Source organism: Cyprinodon tularosa, unplaced genomic scaffold (genome assembly GCF_016077235.1).
Source record: "Cyprinodon tularosa strain WSP-4 unplaced genomic scaffold, ASM1607723v1 ctg845, whole genome shotgun sequence".
NCBI lineage: Eukaryota > Metazoa > Chordata > Actinopteri > Cyprinodontiformes > Cyprinodontidae > Cyprinodon > Cyprinodon tularosa.
In genome coordinates, this window is record NW_024039613.1 from 30,330 (window position 1) to 49,434 (window position 19,105).

At 43.0% G+C, this 19,105-nt stretch overlaps 1 protein-coding gene across 1 annotated transcript in view; it reads left to right on the forward strand.

Annotated features, from left to right (window-relative positions):
* The window catches only part of LOC119775033 (solute carrier family 12 member 9-like), a gene marked incomplete at its 5' end in the record, with an annotated part of 69,760 nt that overhangs the window by 27,075 nt on the left and 23,580 nt on the right, over positions 1-19,105 (forward strand). The window contains one exon of the mRNA XM_038272886.1: positions 9,174-9,298. Within this exon, the coding sequence (XP_038128814.1) occupies positions 9,174-9,298 (125 nt within the window). The remainder of the gene's footprint in view (positions 1-9,173; positions 9,299-19,105) is intronic.

A 19,105-nucleotide genomic window follows, 5' to 3' on the forward strand; every position in this document is an offset into this window, starting at 1 on the left:
ATAATAACATAAACAGGTTGATTAGTTTAGATCCAGAAAGGAACCAATAATAACATAAACAGGTTGATTAGTTTAGATCCAGAAAGGAACCAATAATAACATAAACAGGTTGATTAGTTTAGATCCAGAAAGGAACCAATAATGACATCAACAGGTTGATTAGTTTAGATCCAGAAAGGAACCAATAATAACATAAACAGGTTGATTAGTTTAGATCCAGAAAGGAACCAATAATAACATAAACAGGTTGGTAAGTTTAGATCCAGAAAGGAACCAATAATAACATAAACAGGTTGATTAGTTTAGATCCAGAAAGGAACCAATAATAACATAAACAGGTTGATTAGTTTAGATCCAGAAAGGAACCAATAATAACATAAACAGGTTGATTAGTTTAGATCCAGAAAGGAACCAATAATAACATAAACAGGTTGATAAGTTTAGATCCAGAAAGGAACCAATAATAACATAAACAGGTTGGTAAGTTTAGATCCAGAAAGGAACCAATAATAACATAAACAGGTTGATTAGTTTAGATCCAGAAAGGAACCAATAATAACATCAACAGGTTGATTAGTTTAGATCCAGAAAGGAACCAATAATAACATAAACAGGTTGATAAGTTTAGATCCAGAAAGGAACCAATAATAACATAAACAGGTTGATTAGTTTAGATCCAGAAAGGAACCAATAATAACAACAACAGGTTGATTAGTTTAGATCCAGAAAGGAACCAATAATAACATAAACAGGTTGATAAGTTTAGATCCAGAAAGGAACCAATAATAACATAAACAGGTTGGTAAGTTTAGATCCAGAAAGGAACCAATAATAACATAAACAGGTTGATTAGTTTAGATCCAGAAAGGAACCAATAATAACATAAACAGGTTGATTAGTTTAGATCCAGAAAGGAACCAATAATAACATAAACAGGTTGATTAGTTTAGATCCAGAAAGGAACCAATAATAACATAAACAGGTTGATTAGTTTAGATCCAGAAAGGAACCAATAATAACATAAACAGGTTGATTAGTTTAGATCCAGAAAGGAACCAATAATAACATCAACAGGTTGATTAGTTTAGATCCAGAAAGGAACCAATAATAACATAAACAGGTTGATAAGTTTAGATCCAGAAAGGAACCAATAATAACATAAACAGGTTGATTAGTTTAGATCCAGAAGGAACCAATAATAACATCAACAGGTTGATTAGTTTAGATCCAGAAAGGAACCAATAATAACATAAACAGGTTGATTAGTTTAGATCAGAAAGGAACCAATAATAACATCACAGGTTGATTAGTTTAGATCCAGAAAGGAACCAATAATAACATCAACAGGTTGATTAGTTTAGATCCAGAAAGGAACCAATAATAACATAAACAGGTTGATTAGTTTAGATCCAGAAAGGAACCAATAATAACATAAACAGGTTGATAAGTTTAGATCCAGAAAGGAACCAATAATAACATAAACAGGTTGATTAGTTTAGATCCAGAAAGGAACCAATAATAACATAAACAGGTTGATTAGTTTAGATCCAGAAAGGAACCAATAATAACATAAACAGGTTGATTAGTTTAGATCCAGAAAGGAACCAATAATAACATAAACAGGTTGATTAGTTTAGATCCAGAAAGGAACCAATAATAACATAAACAGGTTGATTAGTTTAGATCCAGAAAGGAACCAATAATAACATAAACAGGTTGATAAGTTTAGATCCAGAAAGGAACCAATAACATAAACAGGTTGATTAGTTTAGATCCAGAAAGGAACCAATAATAACATAAACAGGTTGATTAGTTTAGATCCAGAAAGGAACCAATAATAACATCAACAGGTTGATTAGTTTAGATCCAGAAAGGAACCAATAATAACATAAACAGGTTGATTAGTTTAGATCCAGAAAGGAACCAATAATAACATCAACAGGTTGATTAGTTTAGATCCAGAAAGGAACCAATAATAACATAAACAGGTTGATTAGTTTAGATCCAGAAAGGAACCAATAATAACATAAACAGGTTGATTAGTTTAGATCCAGAAAGGAACCAATAATAACATCAACAGGTTGATTAGTTTAGATCCAGAAAGGAACCAATAATGACATCAACAGGTTGATTAGTTTAGATCCAGAAAGGAACCAATAATAACATAAACAGGTTGATTAGTTTAGATCCAGAAAGGAACCAATAATAACATAAACAGGTTGATTAGTTTAGATCCAGAAAGGAACCAATAATAACATCAACAGGTTGATTAGTTTAGATCCAGAAAGGAACCAATAATAACATAAACAGGTTGATAAGTTTAGATCCAGAAAGGAACCAATAATAACATAAACAGGTTGATTAGTTTAGATCCAGAAAGGAACCAATAATAACATAAACAGGTTGATTAGTTTAGATCCAGAAAGGAACCAATAATAACATAAACAGGTTGATTAGTTTAGATCCAGAAAGGAACCAATAATAACATAAACAGGTTGATTAGTTTAGATCCAGAAAGGAACCAATAATAACATAAACAGGTTGATTAGTTTAGATCCAGAAAGGAACCAATAATAACATCAACAGGTTGATTAGTTTAGATCCAGAAAGGAACCAATAATAACATAAACAGGTTGATTAGTTTAGATCCAGAAAGGAACCAATAATAACATAAACAGGTTGATTAGTTTAGATCCAGAAAGGAACCAATAATAACATAAACAGGTTGATAAGTTTAGATCCAGAAAGGAACCAATAATAACATAAACAGGTTGATTAGTTTAGATCCAGAAAGGAACCAATAATAACATAAACAGGTTGATAAGTTTAGATCCAGAAAGGAACCAATAATAACATAAACAGGTTGATTAGTTTAGATCCAGAAAGGAACCAATAATAACATCAACAGGTTGATTAGTTTAGATCCAGAAAGGAACCAATAATAACATAAACAGGTTGATTAGTTTAGATCCAGAAAGGAACCAATAATAACATCAACAGGTTGATTAGTTTAGATCCAGAAAGGAACCAATAATAACATCAACAGGTTGATTAGTTTAGATCCAGAAAGGAACCAATAATAACATAAACAGGTTGATTAGTTTAGATCCAGAAAGGAACCAATAATAACATAAACAGGTTGATAAGTTTAGATCCAGAAAGGAACCAATAATAACATAAACAGGTTGATTAGTTTAGATCCAGAAAGGAACCAATAATAACATAAACAGGTTGATTAGTTTAGATCCAGAAAGGAACCAATAATAACATAAACAGGTTGATTAGTTTAGATCCAGAAAGGAACCAATAATAACATAAACAGGTTGATTAGTTTAGATCCAGAAAGGAACCAATAATAACATAAACAGGTTGATTAGTTTAGATCCAGAAAGGAACCAATAATAACATAAACAGGTTGATAAGTTTAGATCCAGAAAGGAACCAATAACATAAACAGGTTGATTAGTTTAGATCCAGAAAGGAACCAATAATAACATAAACAGGTTGATTAGTTTAGATCCAGAAAGGAACCAATAATAACATCAACAGGTTGATTAGTTTAGATCCAGAAAGGAACCAATAATAACATAAACAGGTTGATTAGTTTAGATCCAGAAAGGAACCAATAATAACATCAACAGGTTGATTAGTTTAGATCCAGAAAGGAACCAATAATAACATAAACAGGTTGATTAGTTTAGATCCAGAAAGGAACCAATAATAACATAAACAGGTTGATTAGTTTAGATCCAGAAAGGAACCAATAATAACATCAACAGGTTGATTAGTTTAGATCCAGAAAGGAACCAATAATGACATCAACAGGTTGATTAGTTTAGATCCAGAAAGGAACCAATAATAACATAAACAGGTTGATTAGTTTAGATCCAGAAAGGAACCAATAATAACATAAACAGGTTGATTAGTTTAGATCCAGAAAGGAACCAATAATAACATCAACAGGTTGATTAGTTTAGATCCAGAAAGGAACCAATAATAACATAAACAGGTTGATAAGTTTAGATCCAGAAAGGAACCAATAATAACATAAACAGGTTGATTAGTTTAGATCCAGAAAGGAACCAATAATAACATAAACAGGTTGATTAGTTTAGATCCAGAAAGGAACCAATAATAACATAAACAGGTTGATTAGTTTAGATCCAGAAAGGAACCAATAATAACATAAACAGGTTGATTAGTTTAGATCCAGAAAGGAACCAATAATAACATAAACAGGTTGATTAGTTTAGATCCAGAAAGGAACCAATAATAACATCAACAGGTTGATTAGTTTAGATCCAGAAAGGAACCAATAATAACATAAACAGGTTGATTAGTTTAGATCCAGAAAGGAACCAATAATAACATAAACAGGTTGATTAGTTTAGATCCAGAAAGGAACCAATAATAACATAAACAGGTTGATTAGTTTAGATCCAGTCAGCAGGTGAAGTGTGAGAAGAAGTGGACTGAAAAACTGACGTCTGCATGTTTACCGTTCTTTGGAGTGACTGTTCTGGAAACGTTCACCAGGATCACGGTGAAACGCTTTAGGAACGACACGTCAGGATGGGGGGGGGGTCACACATCGTCTCTATCCTCCATGTTGACCTCGCCTTTAGTCGTCTCCTCCCTCTTAATCTTCGTTAAAACCCAACACTTTCTGCTGATTGGCTGGCCTTCTTTAAGCCCCGCCTCCTGTCCTGTGTCTGCAGTTCAGCTGCTTCTGTCACTCAGATCTATGAAAATGATCAAAATACAGAGAATTGGATTTAAAAAAGAGAGAAATCCTGTCAGCGATGTTCCTGTGAAGAAAAGGAAAGCAAATAATAAATCCTATTTATTGCTTTGAAGTTTTTACTTTAATTTAAGCCATAAAGTATTTAAATGAGGCGATTTTCTCCCACTGCTGAGATCAGAGGGCAGTGAAGTACTCTGCAGTACGAGCAGAAGTACTTTAACAGTTTTACTCAATTACTCTGCAGTACGAGCAGAAGTACTTTAACAGTTTTACTCAATTACTCTGCAGTACGAGTAGAAGTACTTTAACAGTTTTACTCAATTACTCTGCAGTACGAGCAGAAGTACTTTAACAGTTTTACTCAATTACTCTGCAGTACGAGCAGAAGTACTTTAACAGTTTTACTCAATTAACGGTAAAGATAAATCATGTAAGACATTCAGAGAAGGTAACCGATGATCCTCCTTATGAAGACGCTGCTCATCCTGATGGAGAAATGTTCTCAGGTGAGCAGCAGCAGCACAGGTGAGCAAAGATCCTCTCTGTGACAGGAAGCTCACTCACAGCGGAAAACTCCAGAGACCCCGACAGTCCTTTTCTCCTGCTGCTGCCGCTCATCCCGCCTGTCACTGTGACATCATTAATCCCCATTCCACATCATTTCCTGTCTCTTAGGCCTCATAGTTACAGAGTTACTCCCCGCCCCCCCCCAAACACCAAGCTGCCCTTGAGCTAAAGAAAAACATAACAAGGCTCCCACTCAAGTGGAGCTTCTTAACAGCCGGTCATAAAACACATGATAATTGGGAGGAAGCTGCAGAGCTGCAGTTACGGCTCAGCTGCAGGAAACCATGAAAAACCCACAGAGCTGCACTAACAGCATCAGGGCGATGGCGAGGAGCGTCCAGCGCCGTCAGAAAACATCTCTGAGTTACTGACTCACCTGGGTTATGAAGATGTGGGGAAATAAGGATGCTTGGATGTTTACTCTTTGTTCTGATTTACTTTCATTCAGTCAAACATAATTTATGCAGCACTTAAAAAAAACATGCAGTTACCAGCAGATAAAATAAGGAACTAATCAGCAGCAAAAACGTTGGACGGATGAACCAGCTTTAAACTGTGAATAAAAATACAATAAAAAAACAACAGAAGGAACTTTAAAGGATTGTTGCTGCCAATGAGTCAGACGTGGATTTGACCTCCTTTAGCGCTACGCTATCAGAGTACACACCTGTTCTCCATTCTACCTTTGAACCGTCTGACGCTACTCTTAAACACGCCTCACTTTTTCTGATCATATTTAATCGTAAAACACATAACCCCTTTTTTTCAAATAAGTCAAATCTACTAAAATCATGAAAACATTCTTTCTGGGGAAAAAGTGTTTTTTTTTTTGCAACGGATTATAATCAGATTATAATCAGATTATAATCTGATTATAATCTGATTATAATCTGGTTATAATCTGGTTATAATCTGATTATAATCTGATTATAATCAGATTATAATCAGATTATAATCTGATTATAATCAGATTATAATCAGATTATAATCTGATTATAATCTGATTATAATCTGGTTATAATCTGGTTATAATCTGATTATAATCTGATTATAATCAGATTATAATCAGATTATAATCTGATTATAATCTGGTTATAATCTGGTTATAATCTGATTATAATCAGATTATAATCTGATTATAATCAGATTATAATCTTCGTATTTGATTTTAAGCATGAAATCAAACATGAACACATCTGGATATTTTATGTAACTCTTAGAAACCAAAATAAGGTTTAAACCAAAGTTAGATTTTATTTTTCTTGAACTTGTGGAGTGAGTGTGAATAACTGCTGCTCAGCTATCTTCACACATGTGATGGTGAGCGGCGGCGGTGGCGGTGAATCACGCTCGTCCTCGCAGCCTCTGCTCTCATTAGATGTCCAGCTCTGCCTCCAAATGAGCTGCTTCCAATTTAAATAACAAGGAGGGAGGTGGGCTGCGTGTCGCGCTGCTGCCACCGCTAACAGCTGACGCCCAGCAGCAGCTCAGATACCATCTTAATTAAAAGTGACCTTTGCCTCAGTCACTGGGTCTCTCAGCAGAGCCCCCCCCCCCAACACAGAACCAGCAGCGCCATGATGGACGTGCATCAGTGTTGGTCTGATCACTGTGAGAACATCCATCAGTAAATGTTAGACAGTAGAACGTCCTGATCATTGCTGTAGAATAAAAGGATTTAGGTTTTATTTGGAAATCATCTCTAAGCCAACAAAATAAAGATGGAATGTAATTTAAGATTTAAGATTTAAGCAGCAGGTTTACATGCAAAGGCAACGGTTGACAAGGTCCTGCAGCGCAATGCAAGAAGCAGAAGCAGCAGCTGCTGGAGTTGGAAACATGTAACTTTAGCTGCTGGACATCAACCAATCAGAGCAGCTGATCTGGGAGCTGGCAGGGAGTCAGACGCAGCACTGCTGATGCAGAGCGCTATGAACACTCCTCTGAAACAGTTTATTAACGCCTAAATTAAAGGAGAATTCCGGTTTTTAACACTTTTAGCCCATTTTCTGTAGTGTCCAGGATGAAATCGAATGATCGACACCAAAAGTTTGACGATTGGTCCTGTCTCTGCTATTTGGCTCATGCAGAATCCCCCCCTGGCTGCTTCAGAATGGCTTCCATAGAGCATGTCCGATAATGTCCTTAAAACAACCTTAAACGTTCTTTTTTTTAAATATGCTACTCACCGTGTCGTCAGCGCTGTTCAATGACGTTCCAGAAAAAGTTTCGTAAAGAAAAAACGTTCCTGTAGTGTTTTATTTAGCATTTTGTAAATCCCATTGAGTTCTGTTGGAATAGTCAATATTCCGCTGCCACCGGAAACGGAAATGGGGCCTGTTTACACAGTTGTAGTCTTTTCGCTTCACTCTGTGCACTCCGACGTCGAGAATCAAGAATCCACCTTTCGTATTCCATTTTCAGAGTTTTTTAAAGTGTTTAACAGAGACGTTAGCACCTCGACGTCGGAGTACGCAGAGTGAAGCGAAAAGACTACAACTGTGTAAACAGGCCCCATTTCCGTTTCCGGTGGCAGCGGAATATTGACTATTCCAACAGAACTCAATGGGATTTACAAAATGCTAAATAAAACACTACAGGAACGTTTTTTCTTTACGAAACTTTTTCTGGAACGTCATTGAACAGCGCTGACGACCCGGTGAGTAGCATATTTTAAAAAAAGAACGTTTAAGGTTGTTTTAAGGACATTATCGGACATGCACTATGGAAGCCATTCTGAAGCAGCCAGGGGGGGATTCTAAATGAGCCAAAAAGCAGAGACAGGACCAATTGTCAAACTTTTGGTGTCGATCATTCGATTGCATCCTGGACACTACAGAAAATGGGCTAAAAGTGTTAAAAACCGGAATTCTCCTTTAACTTCAAATGTAGAAACCTGCCAACAAAACATGTCCGCTTTATTATCCTGGTGCTTCCAGCTGCCGCGGCAAACTGCAAAAAAGTCACCCGGGCCTGAGGCAGCTGCTGCTGGGGATTCCCAGTGACAGCGCAGCGCCGGTATGTGGGGGTCTGAGCGGCTCCCACAGAGAAATAATCTTTGAAGGCAGGATGGTAATCTGGATGAACTGACTGCACAGACCATGTTTTCAGGAGGACTTTCTCACTTCAACATAGATTCTAACTACTTTCTACCCGCTGATCACAGCTAATATAGCTGCCATTGTTCCAGGCCGAGAAAGGATAGAGTAGCTCCGCCCACCGTGCATCAGAGAGTTTCTGGTTGGCCTGATCTCCTCCATGGTTAGAGGAACTTATTCCCTCTTTCAGCAGCTTTGTCTGCGCGTTTCAAAGCATCTCTTCTTCTGTGGTTCTTCCAGCGTAGAACGCAGCGTTCAGCATCCCTCCTGGATCCACAGAGATGCTTCCTCTAATCGCCTCTATGATGCTAAACATTTCCTGCTAGCTAACAGCAGCTGCAGCGGAGTTGATGGTTCGGCTCCCTGCCTGAGACCGCTGACCCGTGCTGCCTGCTGATGGCGGTCAGGCGGTTTCAGGCGGCTGTGATGGTGCTCGCCGCCGTCAGCAGAGGGGCTGCAGTGTGAAACCTCTGACTTCCTGCTTCCTGTGCATCTCTGGTCTCACCTGTTTGATCAGAGGCTGCTTGTGATGCAGGTCAGCAGGTCGGCGTGTTGCCATGACGCACCAGAGGCTGTAAAACTGTTCAATCTTTTTCTGTTTGATCTGAATCAAACTAGAGCAACTTCTGCAATATTCTGAGGCAACTTTATCAGTTTAAAATGCATTAAATGAAAAGGATGAACTTAATGACTTTTTCACTCCAGGTGTTTCTGTGCGTGAAGCTGAATCCTCTAACGTCGTTCTGCTCTTCCTTCATCCGCAGCTGGTGCTGTTTTCAGGGAAGCTCAACACCATCGCCAGCATTGTGACCATCTTCTTCCTGCTGGTCTACGCCGCCGTGGACTTGGCGTGCCTCGCCCTGGAATGGGCCTCGGCGCCTAACTTCAGGTACTCCTCCAGGACACCCCCCCCCCTTGCTCTCAGTGTTTAGGCCTGGGATGCTGATTAGAAGCATAAAGCATCCGGAGCTGCAGCCTCCGCAGGATGAATAAACTATGAGGCTGAACCGGAGCGATGATGCGTATCGATGCTCGGAGATGAAAATGATTTCTGCTCCCTGATTGGATTATCTCTGCTCAGCTGATATGGAGCAGGTGTGGATGGAAGCATCTAGAAGGGAGGTAGGGGGAGGAGACTGAAACTAGGGGGCAGTAAAGGGCAAACAAGGAATACATAAGAACGCAAATACAACCGAAAAATCTAGAATAACACAAATAAGAGCAATGAAAACTCCAATATAAAGCTTTAAAAGATCTAAAACAGTTAGTTGACAGTTAGAGGTTGAATCTAGCTAAGCTGATGGTTTTCACTCAGGCAGAGACTGATCTATAACAGCAGCTCTATCTGAAGCTCCCATAGCTCAGGGTGGGAATTAATATTTATGGGTCATTTCTGATTTGTCAAAAAAATTCATCAGTTTTCTGTTATTATTTCAATCTGAAAAACTCAAGAAAAAAAAAGACAATAAGAATTTTATTGATAAATTACTTTAATCTTTGGCGCAGAAATTTGATAGACATGCAGGAACAGGAGTAAAGAACAGGGCTGATCCCCCCCAGGCCTGAAACTGGTGGAGGAGTGGAGATGGATGGAGTTGGTCAGTCTGTAGACTGCTGGTTGGAGTGGAGATAGATGGAGTTGGTCAGTCTGTAGACTGCTGGTTGGAGTGGAGATAGATGGAGTTGGTCAGTCTGTAGACTGCTGGTTGGAGTGGAGATAGATGGAGTTGGTCAGTCTGTAGACTGCTGGTTGGAGTGGAGATAGATGGAGTTGGTCAGTCTGTAGACTGCTGGTTGGAGTGGAGATAGATGGAGTTGGTCAGTCTGTAGACTGCTGGTTGAATGGAGATAGATGGAGTTGGTCAGTCTGTAGACTGCTGGTTGGAGTGGAGATAGATGGAGTTGGTCAGTCTGTAGACTGCTGGTTGGAGTGGAGATAGATGGAGTTGGTCAGTCTGTAGACTGCTGGTTGGAGTGGAGATAGATGGAGCTGGTCAGTCTGTAGACTGCTGGTTGGAGTGGAGATAGATGGAGTTGGTCAGTCTGTAGACTGCTGGTTGGAGTGGAGATAGATGGAGTTGGTCAGTCTGTAGACTGCTGGTTGGAGTGGAGATAGATGGAGTTGATCAGTCTGTAGACTGCTGGTTGGAGTGGAGATAGATGGAGTTGGTCAGTCTGTAGACTGCTGGTTGGAGTGGAGATAGATGGAGTTGGTCAGTCTGTAGACTGCTGGTTGGAGTGGAAATGGATGGAGTTGGTCAGTCTGTAGACTGCTGGTTGGAGTGGAGATAGATGGAGTTGGTCAGTCTGTAGACTGCTGGTTGGAGTGGAGATAGATGGAGTTGGTCAGTCTGTAGACTGCTGGTTGGAGTGGAGATAGATGGAGTTGGTCAGTCTGTAGACTGCTGGTTGGAGTGGAGATAGATGGAGTTGGTCAGTCTGTAGACTGCTGGTTGAATGGAGATAGATGGAGTTGGTCAGTCTGTAGACTGCTGGTTGGAGTGGAGATAGATGGAGTTGGTCAGTCTGTAGACTGCTGGTTGGAGTGGAGATAGATGGAGTTGGTCAGTCTGTAGACTGCTGGTTGGAGTGGAGATAGATGGAGCTGGTCAGTCTGTAGACTGCTGGTTGGAGTGGAGATAGATGGAGTTGGTCAGTCTGTAGACTGCTGGTTGGAGTGGAGATAGATGGAGTTGGTCAGTCTGTAGACTGCTGGTTGGAGTGGAGATAGATGGAGTTGGTCAGTCTGTAGACTGCTGGTTGGAGTGGAGATAGATGGAGTTGGTCAGTCTGTAGACTGCTGGTTGGAGTGGAGATAGATGGAGTTGGTCAGTCTGTAGACTGCTGGTTGGAGTGGAAATGGATGGAGTTGGTCAGTCTGTAGACTGCTGGTTGGAGTGGAGATAGATGGAGTTGGTCAGTCTGTAGACTGCTGGTTGGAGTGGAGATAGATGGAGTTGATCAGTCTGTAGACTGCTGGTTGGAGTGGAGATAGATGGAGTTGGTCAGTCTGTAGACTGCTGGTTGGAGTGGAGATAGATGGAGTTGGTCAGTCTGTAGACTGCTGGTTGGAGTGGAGATAGATGGAGTTGGTCAGTCTGTAGACTGCTGGTTGGAGTGGAGATAGATGGAGTTGGTCAGTCTGTAGACTGCTGGTTGGAGTGGAGATAGATGGAGTTGGTCAGTCTGTAGACTGCTGGTTGAATGGAGATAGATGGAGTTGGTCAGTCTGTAGACTGCTGGTTGGAGTGGAGATAGATGGAGTTGGTCAGTCTGTAGACTGCTGGTTGGAGTGGAGATAGATGGAGTTGGTCAGTCTGTAGACTGCTGGTTGGAGTGGAGATAGATGGAGCTGGTCAGTCTGTAGACTGCTGGTTGGAGTGGAGATAGATGGAGTTGGTCAGTCTGTAGACTGCTGGTTGGAGTGGAGATAGATGGAGTTGGTCAGTCTGTAGACTGCTGGTTGGAGTGGAGATAGATGGAGTTGGTCAGTCTGTAGACTGCTGGTTGGAGTGGAGATAGATGGAGTTGGTCAGTCTGTAGACTGCTGGTTGGAGTGGAGATAGATGGAGTTGGTCAGTCTGTAGACTGCTGGTTGGAGTGGAGATAGATGGAGTTGGTCAGTCTGTAGACTGCTGGTTGGAGTGGAAATGGATGGAGTTGGTCAGTCTGTAGACTGCTGGTTGGAGTGGAGATAGATGGAGTTGGTCAGTCTGTAGACTGCTGGTTGGAGTGGAGATAGATGGAGTTGGTCAGTCTGTAGACTGCTGGTTGGAGTGGAGATAGATGGAGTTGGTCAGTCTGTAGACTGCTGGTTGGAGTGGAGATAGATGGAGTTGGTCAGTCTGTAGACTGCTGGTTGGAGTGGAGATAGAATGAGTTGGTCAGTCTGTAGACTGCTGGTTGAATGGAGATAGATGGAGTTGGTCAGTCTGTAGACTGCTGGTTGGAGTGGAGATAGATGGAGCTGGTCAGTCTGTAGACTGCTGGTTGGAGTGGAGATAGATGGAGTTGGTCAGTCTGTAGACTGCTGGTTGGAGTGGAGATAGATGGAGTTGGTCAGTCTGTAGACTGCTGGTTGGAGTGGAGATAGATGGAGTTGGTCAGTCTGTAGACTGCTGGTTGGAGTAGAGATGGATGGAGTTGGTCAGTCTGTAGACTGCTGGTGGAGTGGAGATAGATGGAGTTGGTCAGTCTGTAGACTGCTGGTTGGAGTGGAGATAGATGGAGTTGGTCAGTCTGTAGACTGCTGGTTGGAGTGGAGATAGATGGAGTTGGTCAGTCTGTAGACTGCTGGTTGAATGGAGATAGATGGAGTTGGTCAGTCTGTAGACTGCTGGTTGGAGTGGAGATAGATGAAGTTGGTCAGTCTGTAGACTGCTGGTTGGAGTGGAGATAGATGGAGTTGGTCAGTCTGTAGACTGCTGGTTGGAGTGGAGATAGATGGAGTTGGTCAGTCTGTAGACTGCTGGTTGGAGTGGAGATAGATGGAGTTGGTCAGTCTGTAGACTGCTGGTTGGAGTGGAGATAGATGGAGTTGGTCAGTCTGTAGACTGCTGGTTGGAGTGGAGATAGATGGAGTTGGTCAGTCTGTAGACTGCTGGTTGGAGTGGAGATAGATGGAGTTGGTCAGTCTGTAGACTGCTGGTTGGAGTGGAGATAGATGGAGTTGGTCAGTCTGTAGACTGCTGGTTGGAGTGGAGATAGATGGAGTTGGTCAGTCTGTAGACTGCTGGTTGAATGGAGATAGATGGAGTTGGTCAGTCTGTAGACTGCTGGTTGGAGTGGAGATAGATGGAGTTGGTCAGTCTGTAGACTGCTGGTTGGAGTGGAGATAGATGGATTTGGTCAGTCTGTAGACTGCTGGTTGGAGTGGAGATAGATGGAGTTGGTCAGTCTGTAGACTGCTGGTTGAATGGAGATAGATGGAGTTGGTCAGTCTGTAGACTGCTGGTTGGAGTGGAGATAGATGGAGTTGGTCAGTCTGTAGACTGCTGGTTGGAGTGGAGATAGATGGAGTTGGTCAGTCTGTAGACTGCTGGTTGGAGTGGAGATAGATGGAGTTGGTCAGTCTGTAGACTGCTGGTTGAATGGAGATAGATGGAGTTGGTCAGTCTGTAGACTGCTGGTTGGAGTGGAGATAGATGAAGTTGGTCAGTCTGTAGACTGCTGGTTGGAGTGGAGATAGATGGAGTTGGTCAGTCTGTAGACTGCTGGTTGGAGTGGAGATAGATGGAGTTGGTCAGTCTGTAGACTGCTGGTTGGAGTGGAGATAGATGGAGTTGGTCAGTCTGTAGACTGCTGGTTGGAGTGGAGATAGATGGAGTTGGTCAGTCTGTAGACTGCTGGTTGGAGTGGAGATAGATGGAGTTGGTCAGTCTGTAGACTGCTGGTTGGAGTGGAGATAGATGGAGTTGGTCAGTCTGTAGACTGCTGGTTGGAGTGGAGATAGATGGAGTTGGTCAGTCTGTAGACTGCTGGTTGGAGTGGAGATAGATGGAGTTGGTCAGTCTGTAGACTGCTGGTTGGAGTGGAGATAGATGGAGTTGGTCAGTCTGTAGACTGCTGGTTGGAGTGGAGATAGATGGAGTTGGTCAGTCTGTAGACTGCTGGTTGGAGTGGAGATAGATGGAGGTGGTCAGTCTGTAGACTGCTGGTTGGAGTGGAGATAGATGGAGTTGGTCAGTCTGTAGACTGCTGGTTGAATGGAGATAGATGGAGTTGGTCAGTCTGTAGACTGCTGGTTGGAGTGGAGATAGATGGAGTTGGTCAGTCTGTAGACTGCTGGTTGGAGTGGAGATAGATGGAGCTGGTCAGTCTGTAGACTGCTGGTTGGAGTGGAGATAGATGGAGTTGGTCAGTCTGTAGACTGCTGGTTGGAGTGGAGATAGATGGAGGTGGTCAGTCTGTAGACTGCTGGTTGGAGTGGAGATAGATGGAGTTGGTCAGTCTGTAGACTGCTGGTTGGAGTGGAGATAGATGGAGCTGGTCAGTCTGTAGACTGCTGGTTGGAGTGGAGATAGATGGAGTTGGTCAGTCTGTAGACTGCTGGTTGAATGGAGATAGATGGAGTTGGTCAGTCTGTAGACTGCTGGTTGGAGTGGAGATAGATGGAGTTGGTCAGTCTGTAGACTGCTGGTTGAGTGGAGATAGATGGAGTTGGTCAGTCTGTAGACTGCTGGTTGAATGGAGATAGATGGAGTTGGTCAGTCTGTAGACTGCTGGTTGGAGTGGAGATAGATGGAGTTGGTCAGTCTGTAGACTGCTGGTTGAGTGGAGATAGATGGAGTTGGTCAGTCTGTAGACTGCTGGTTGGAGTGGAGATAGATGGAGTTGGTCAGTCTGTAGACTGCTGGATGGAGTAGAGATAGATGGAGTTGGTCAGTCTGTAGACTGCTGGTTGGAGTGGAGATAGATGGAGTTGGTCAGTCTGTAGACTGCTGGTTGGAGTGGAGATAGATGGAGTTGGTCAGTCTGTAGACTGCTGGTTGGAGTGGAGATAGATGGAGTTGGTCAGTCTGTAGACTGCTGGTTGGAGTGGAGATAGATGGAGTTGGTCAGTCTGTAGACTGCTGGATGGAGTGGAGATAGATGGAGTTGGTCAGTCTGTAGACTGCTGGATGGAGTGGAGATAGATGGAGTTGGTCAGTCTGTAGACTGCTGGTTGGAGAGACGGTCTGCTGAGCTTTATGGGGAGATCCAGCGGACTGGGTGAGCTGATACTGGAGTCATAACGCTCTCTGAGCTTTGGGCGGTTTCTATGAGAGGTGATTGAAGACCTTGTTGGATGAACTCTGGATGCTGATTGGCTGTCGTGGAGGCGTGGTTCAAAGCTGATTGGCTGATTTCAGAGGTGAATGATCAGTTTATTCAGTCAAACTTCTGCCTGGGCTCCATTTCTAATCAGAACGTTGCTTTAAACTTTTTGTATAACTTCTGTTTCCTTATAAAATCTAGAAAACAATTTAATTTCCTTTCAGCTTCTAGTATAAAGACTTTGAACTGAAATCAAATCTAGTTGATTGACTGCTGAGGCTCAAAGCTTTAAAGCATGTTGGATGTGATAAAACAGACGTCCTTATCTGTCTGGATGCGGCGGCGCTTTAACAGCGGCGGCGCTCCTTTGACTGATGCACCCAGGAAATGGCCGCTCAGGTGGATTGTCCAGAACTTCATTGGATTAATGAAGGTCCAGCAGTGCCGGTTCTGCCTGAACGGCGGCGGCTGACGCCTCACTAAATGCTTTATTCTGATGCGTAGCTGAAGCAGCGAAGCAGGATGGCGGCGTGGAGCACGCATGGACGCCCTGATGGCCTCAGCGAGCAGAGGAATGACGACTGATCAGCTCACTGTAACGGAGGAGAATCATTATTCTGTTAATAATATCAAAGCTCTGCCTTTTGCTGCTCTTTTACCTGCTTCTGCACATCTAGAATCTAATTTCTGTTTGTTTCTTTCTTCACTCAAATCATTTATTCTCAGTTATTCTTCAGTCTCTGCTGTGATGGAGTGGCGGCCTAGTGGTCAGAGCATAGAGCTTTGGTTCATAGATGTTCAGAGTTCCACTCCCACAGACTGCCACTCTGGGTCCCTGAGCCAGACCCTTCACCCAACCCTGCTCCTCAGGCGCCGCACCATGGCGGCCCGCCGCTCCCCAAGGGGAGGAGTTAAATGCAGAGATGTGAGATGAATAAAGTTCAGTTATTCTCATTAAACCTGGAGCCGTTTTCTGTTAAACTGTAAACCAGACAGAGGAGACTGATCTATTGTCTCTAAACAGAGACTTTACCGGCTGCTGCAGCAGCCATCCAGGATCTAACACAGGTCAGCTGGAATGTTTATTAGTATAGCAGCTTTCCAGACACAGAGGTCACAAAGTGCTTCACAGAATTACAATTTAAATAAAAATACATTTACAGTCACAAAACACACGGTCATAAAGCAGCCTTTAATCTGCTGGAATGAAAATGCTTCCTTAAATAAAACTGACGTGATGATGGCGTCCATTAGCTGTCCACCATGATGGATCTTATTAGGCTGTTTGTGGCTTGGGGTGGGGGGTCTGAGGGGATCCCTCCCTGGAAAATGTTGAAATTTAGACTCTAAACATTATTTCCTGCATTTTGAGGTGGAATGCTGCCAACTTTTATTCCTTGTTCCAATTTAAAAAAAGTTAAATCAATCCTCTGGACTTTGTTTCCAAGTTTGAAGACGTTTCTCTTCCATCCAGGAAGATTTTTCAATCCAAAATGTCAGAAATAGCGTTTAGTTCCAGGTTTTATCCAGCAGCCCAACAAAGCCTGGTTTTAGTTTAGAAAACATGCAAATAGAAACGGATGAACGGGTCCCCCCCTTTGGAATGGGGGTCGTTTGGCTTCTTTGTTAGCCTGCAATGCCCCATACCTGTCTATGTCTCTGTTCCAACTCTACTTTAGTCCTGATTATTGGAAGCATCTGAGCTTCAGTAGCGGTGGAGGTTTTTAGGAACTATATTATGTTTTATAGATTAATTCAACCAATCAGAGACTCTGATGCTTCCTTCAGACTGAAAGCCATCAGAGGAGCTCCTGCTGCTTCATCTCTGATCCTCACTAAGCTCAGACGTCCAGTAAAGTGAGTCCAGATGCTTCTGCTGCTCCTGTGTTCGATGCCAGAGAGCAGCTTTGCTATATTAGCTGTGATCAGCAGGTAGAAAGTAGTTAGAATCTATGTTGAAGTGAGAAAGTCCTCCTGAAAACATGGTCTGTGCAGTCAGTTCATCCAGATTACCATCCTGCCTTCAAAGATTATTTCTCTGTGGGAGCCGCTCAGACCCCCACATACCGGCGCTGCGCTGTCACTGGGAATCCCCAGCAGCAGCTGCCTCAGGCCCGCTCGCCTCTCCAGGGTTTTCCCCTCCTGTTGGTGGCGGCTGGAAGTAGATGTTATGCTGCGTTCACACCGGACACAGCAAAAGCAGCAAAATCGCATCTGCTGCTTCATTTTTGCTGCTTGTACCAGTTAGTTCTGACGCGCGGCTGAAGCAGCTTTGCTGCTCTGCCTGCGCGGTCCAAAAGTGGCTCTGACGCGCGTTGGGCGGAGCTTCACTATCCTTTCTCTGCCTTGCAGCTATATTTGCTGTGATCAGTGGGAATAAAGTAGTTTTAATATGTTTTTAAGTGAGAAAATACACCTGAAAACGTAATCAGTGCAGTCAGTTCATCCAGATTACCATCCTGCCTCCCAATATTATTTCTGTCGGAGCCGCTCAGACCCCCACATACCGGCGGTGCGCCGACAGAAGGAATCCATTCATCAACAGCCTCTGGCGGGTCGCCTCCTCGCGGTTTACCGCGGCGGCTGGTAGGTGTTTTTCATCTAAATAATCCGATCTGCAGGCACCACAATAATAAAAGCGAACATATTCTGCCGGCAGATGTATATATTTTAAGTTAATTATGCGTTAATAAACTGTTTAAGAGGAGTAATCAGAGCGGTCTGTGTCATCAGCGCTGTGTCTCTCTCCCAGCCAGCTCCCAGATCAGCTTCTCTGATTGGTTGACGCGGCGCGTCGAGCAGCAAAAATTCAATTTTTCCATCTCGAGCAGCAACGCGTTTGCGGCGCGTCACGCGCGTCAGATGCCAAAACGCGCCCGACGCGCTGCTTCAGCTGCTCAGACGCGCTGCGCTTGCTGCTCGAAACGCGCCGCAGGACCTTTTGCTGCGCCTTGACACGCGTCAACCATTGACTTTGCATGTAAACTCGCTGCTTCTGTCGCGCCAGCTGCCCCCGGTGTGAACGCAGCATTAGCGTTTTTCAGGTCTGTGCTACAAACTGCAGGCAGCAGGATAATAAAAGCCAACATATTCTGCCGGCAGGTTTCTACATTTGAAGTTAATCTGAGCAAAGTTTGCAGCGTAACATCAGGACAAACCAAAGCAGCGCATCCTTAAAACACGGCGGATAATATGACATTTATTTAGCAAAGGGTTCTCAATATAAAGCAGTAGCTACCATTGCAGCTAAAAGCAGGATTTTTAAATATTTTCTTTTATCTTAAACTGAAATCCTTTAATGAAAAACATTCCCTCAGTCTTTAAAGATGGAGGGAGTCTATGAACAGAATGAGGAATAAGAGGCTGTAGCTTTAAGGCGAAGGTCTGCGATGGACATGATGCGATGAGAGGAAAGTCTGGAGTCTATATTGTGCAGCGGAATAACTGAGACTAGACGGCGTTAGACGAGGAGATGTAGACGCAGAAGGTCTGAGAAGGATCTCTGTTTGCTGCCTTTATTGCATCTAAGGTGCAACAGAATCCGTCATGGATGGAGACGCCATGTTTGTTTTAGTTTTGCTCCGGTGTCTCCTGCCGTCCATCATGGACATGTCCAACGATGGACCTTCTGATTAGACGCTGCCATTAAAGATGGCGCCTGCTCTGGGTGTTTTGAACAACCAGGTCCTTCCTGCTTCCACCAAAGGTGTCCGTTTGTTACCTGAACATGGTGGGGGTTATAGTCATGTGACCTGATGATTAATCTGCTGTCGGCTCCATCCTCCTTATCAGTACTGGACACTAAGCCTGACTTAAAGTGAACTTCTCGTGCTGGCCGGGGGCCCCGGGCCCCGATAAGACGCCTCCCCCCCAGAGTTTAGTTGCTGGCTTTAATGCCGCCGCTCTGTTGCTTCAATGTTTCCTTTTTTTCTGCCGTTTC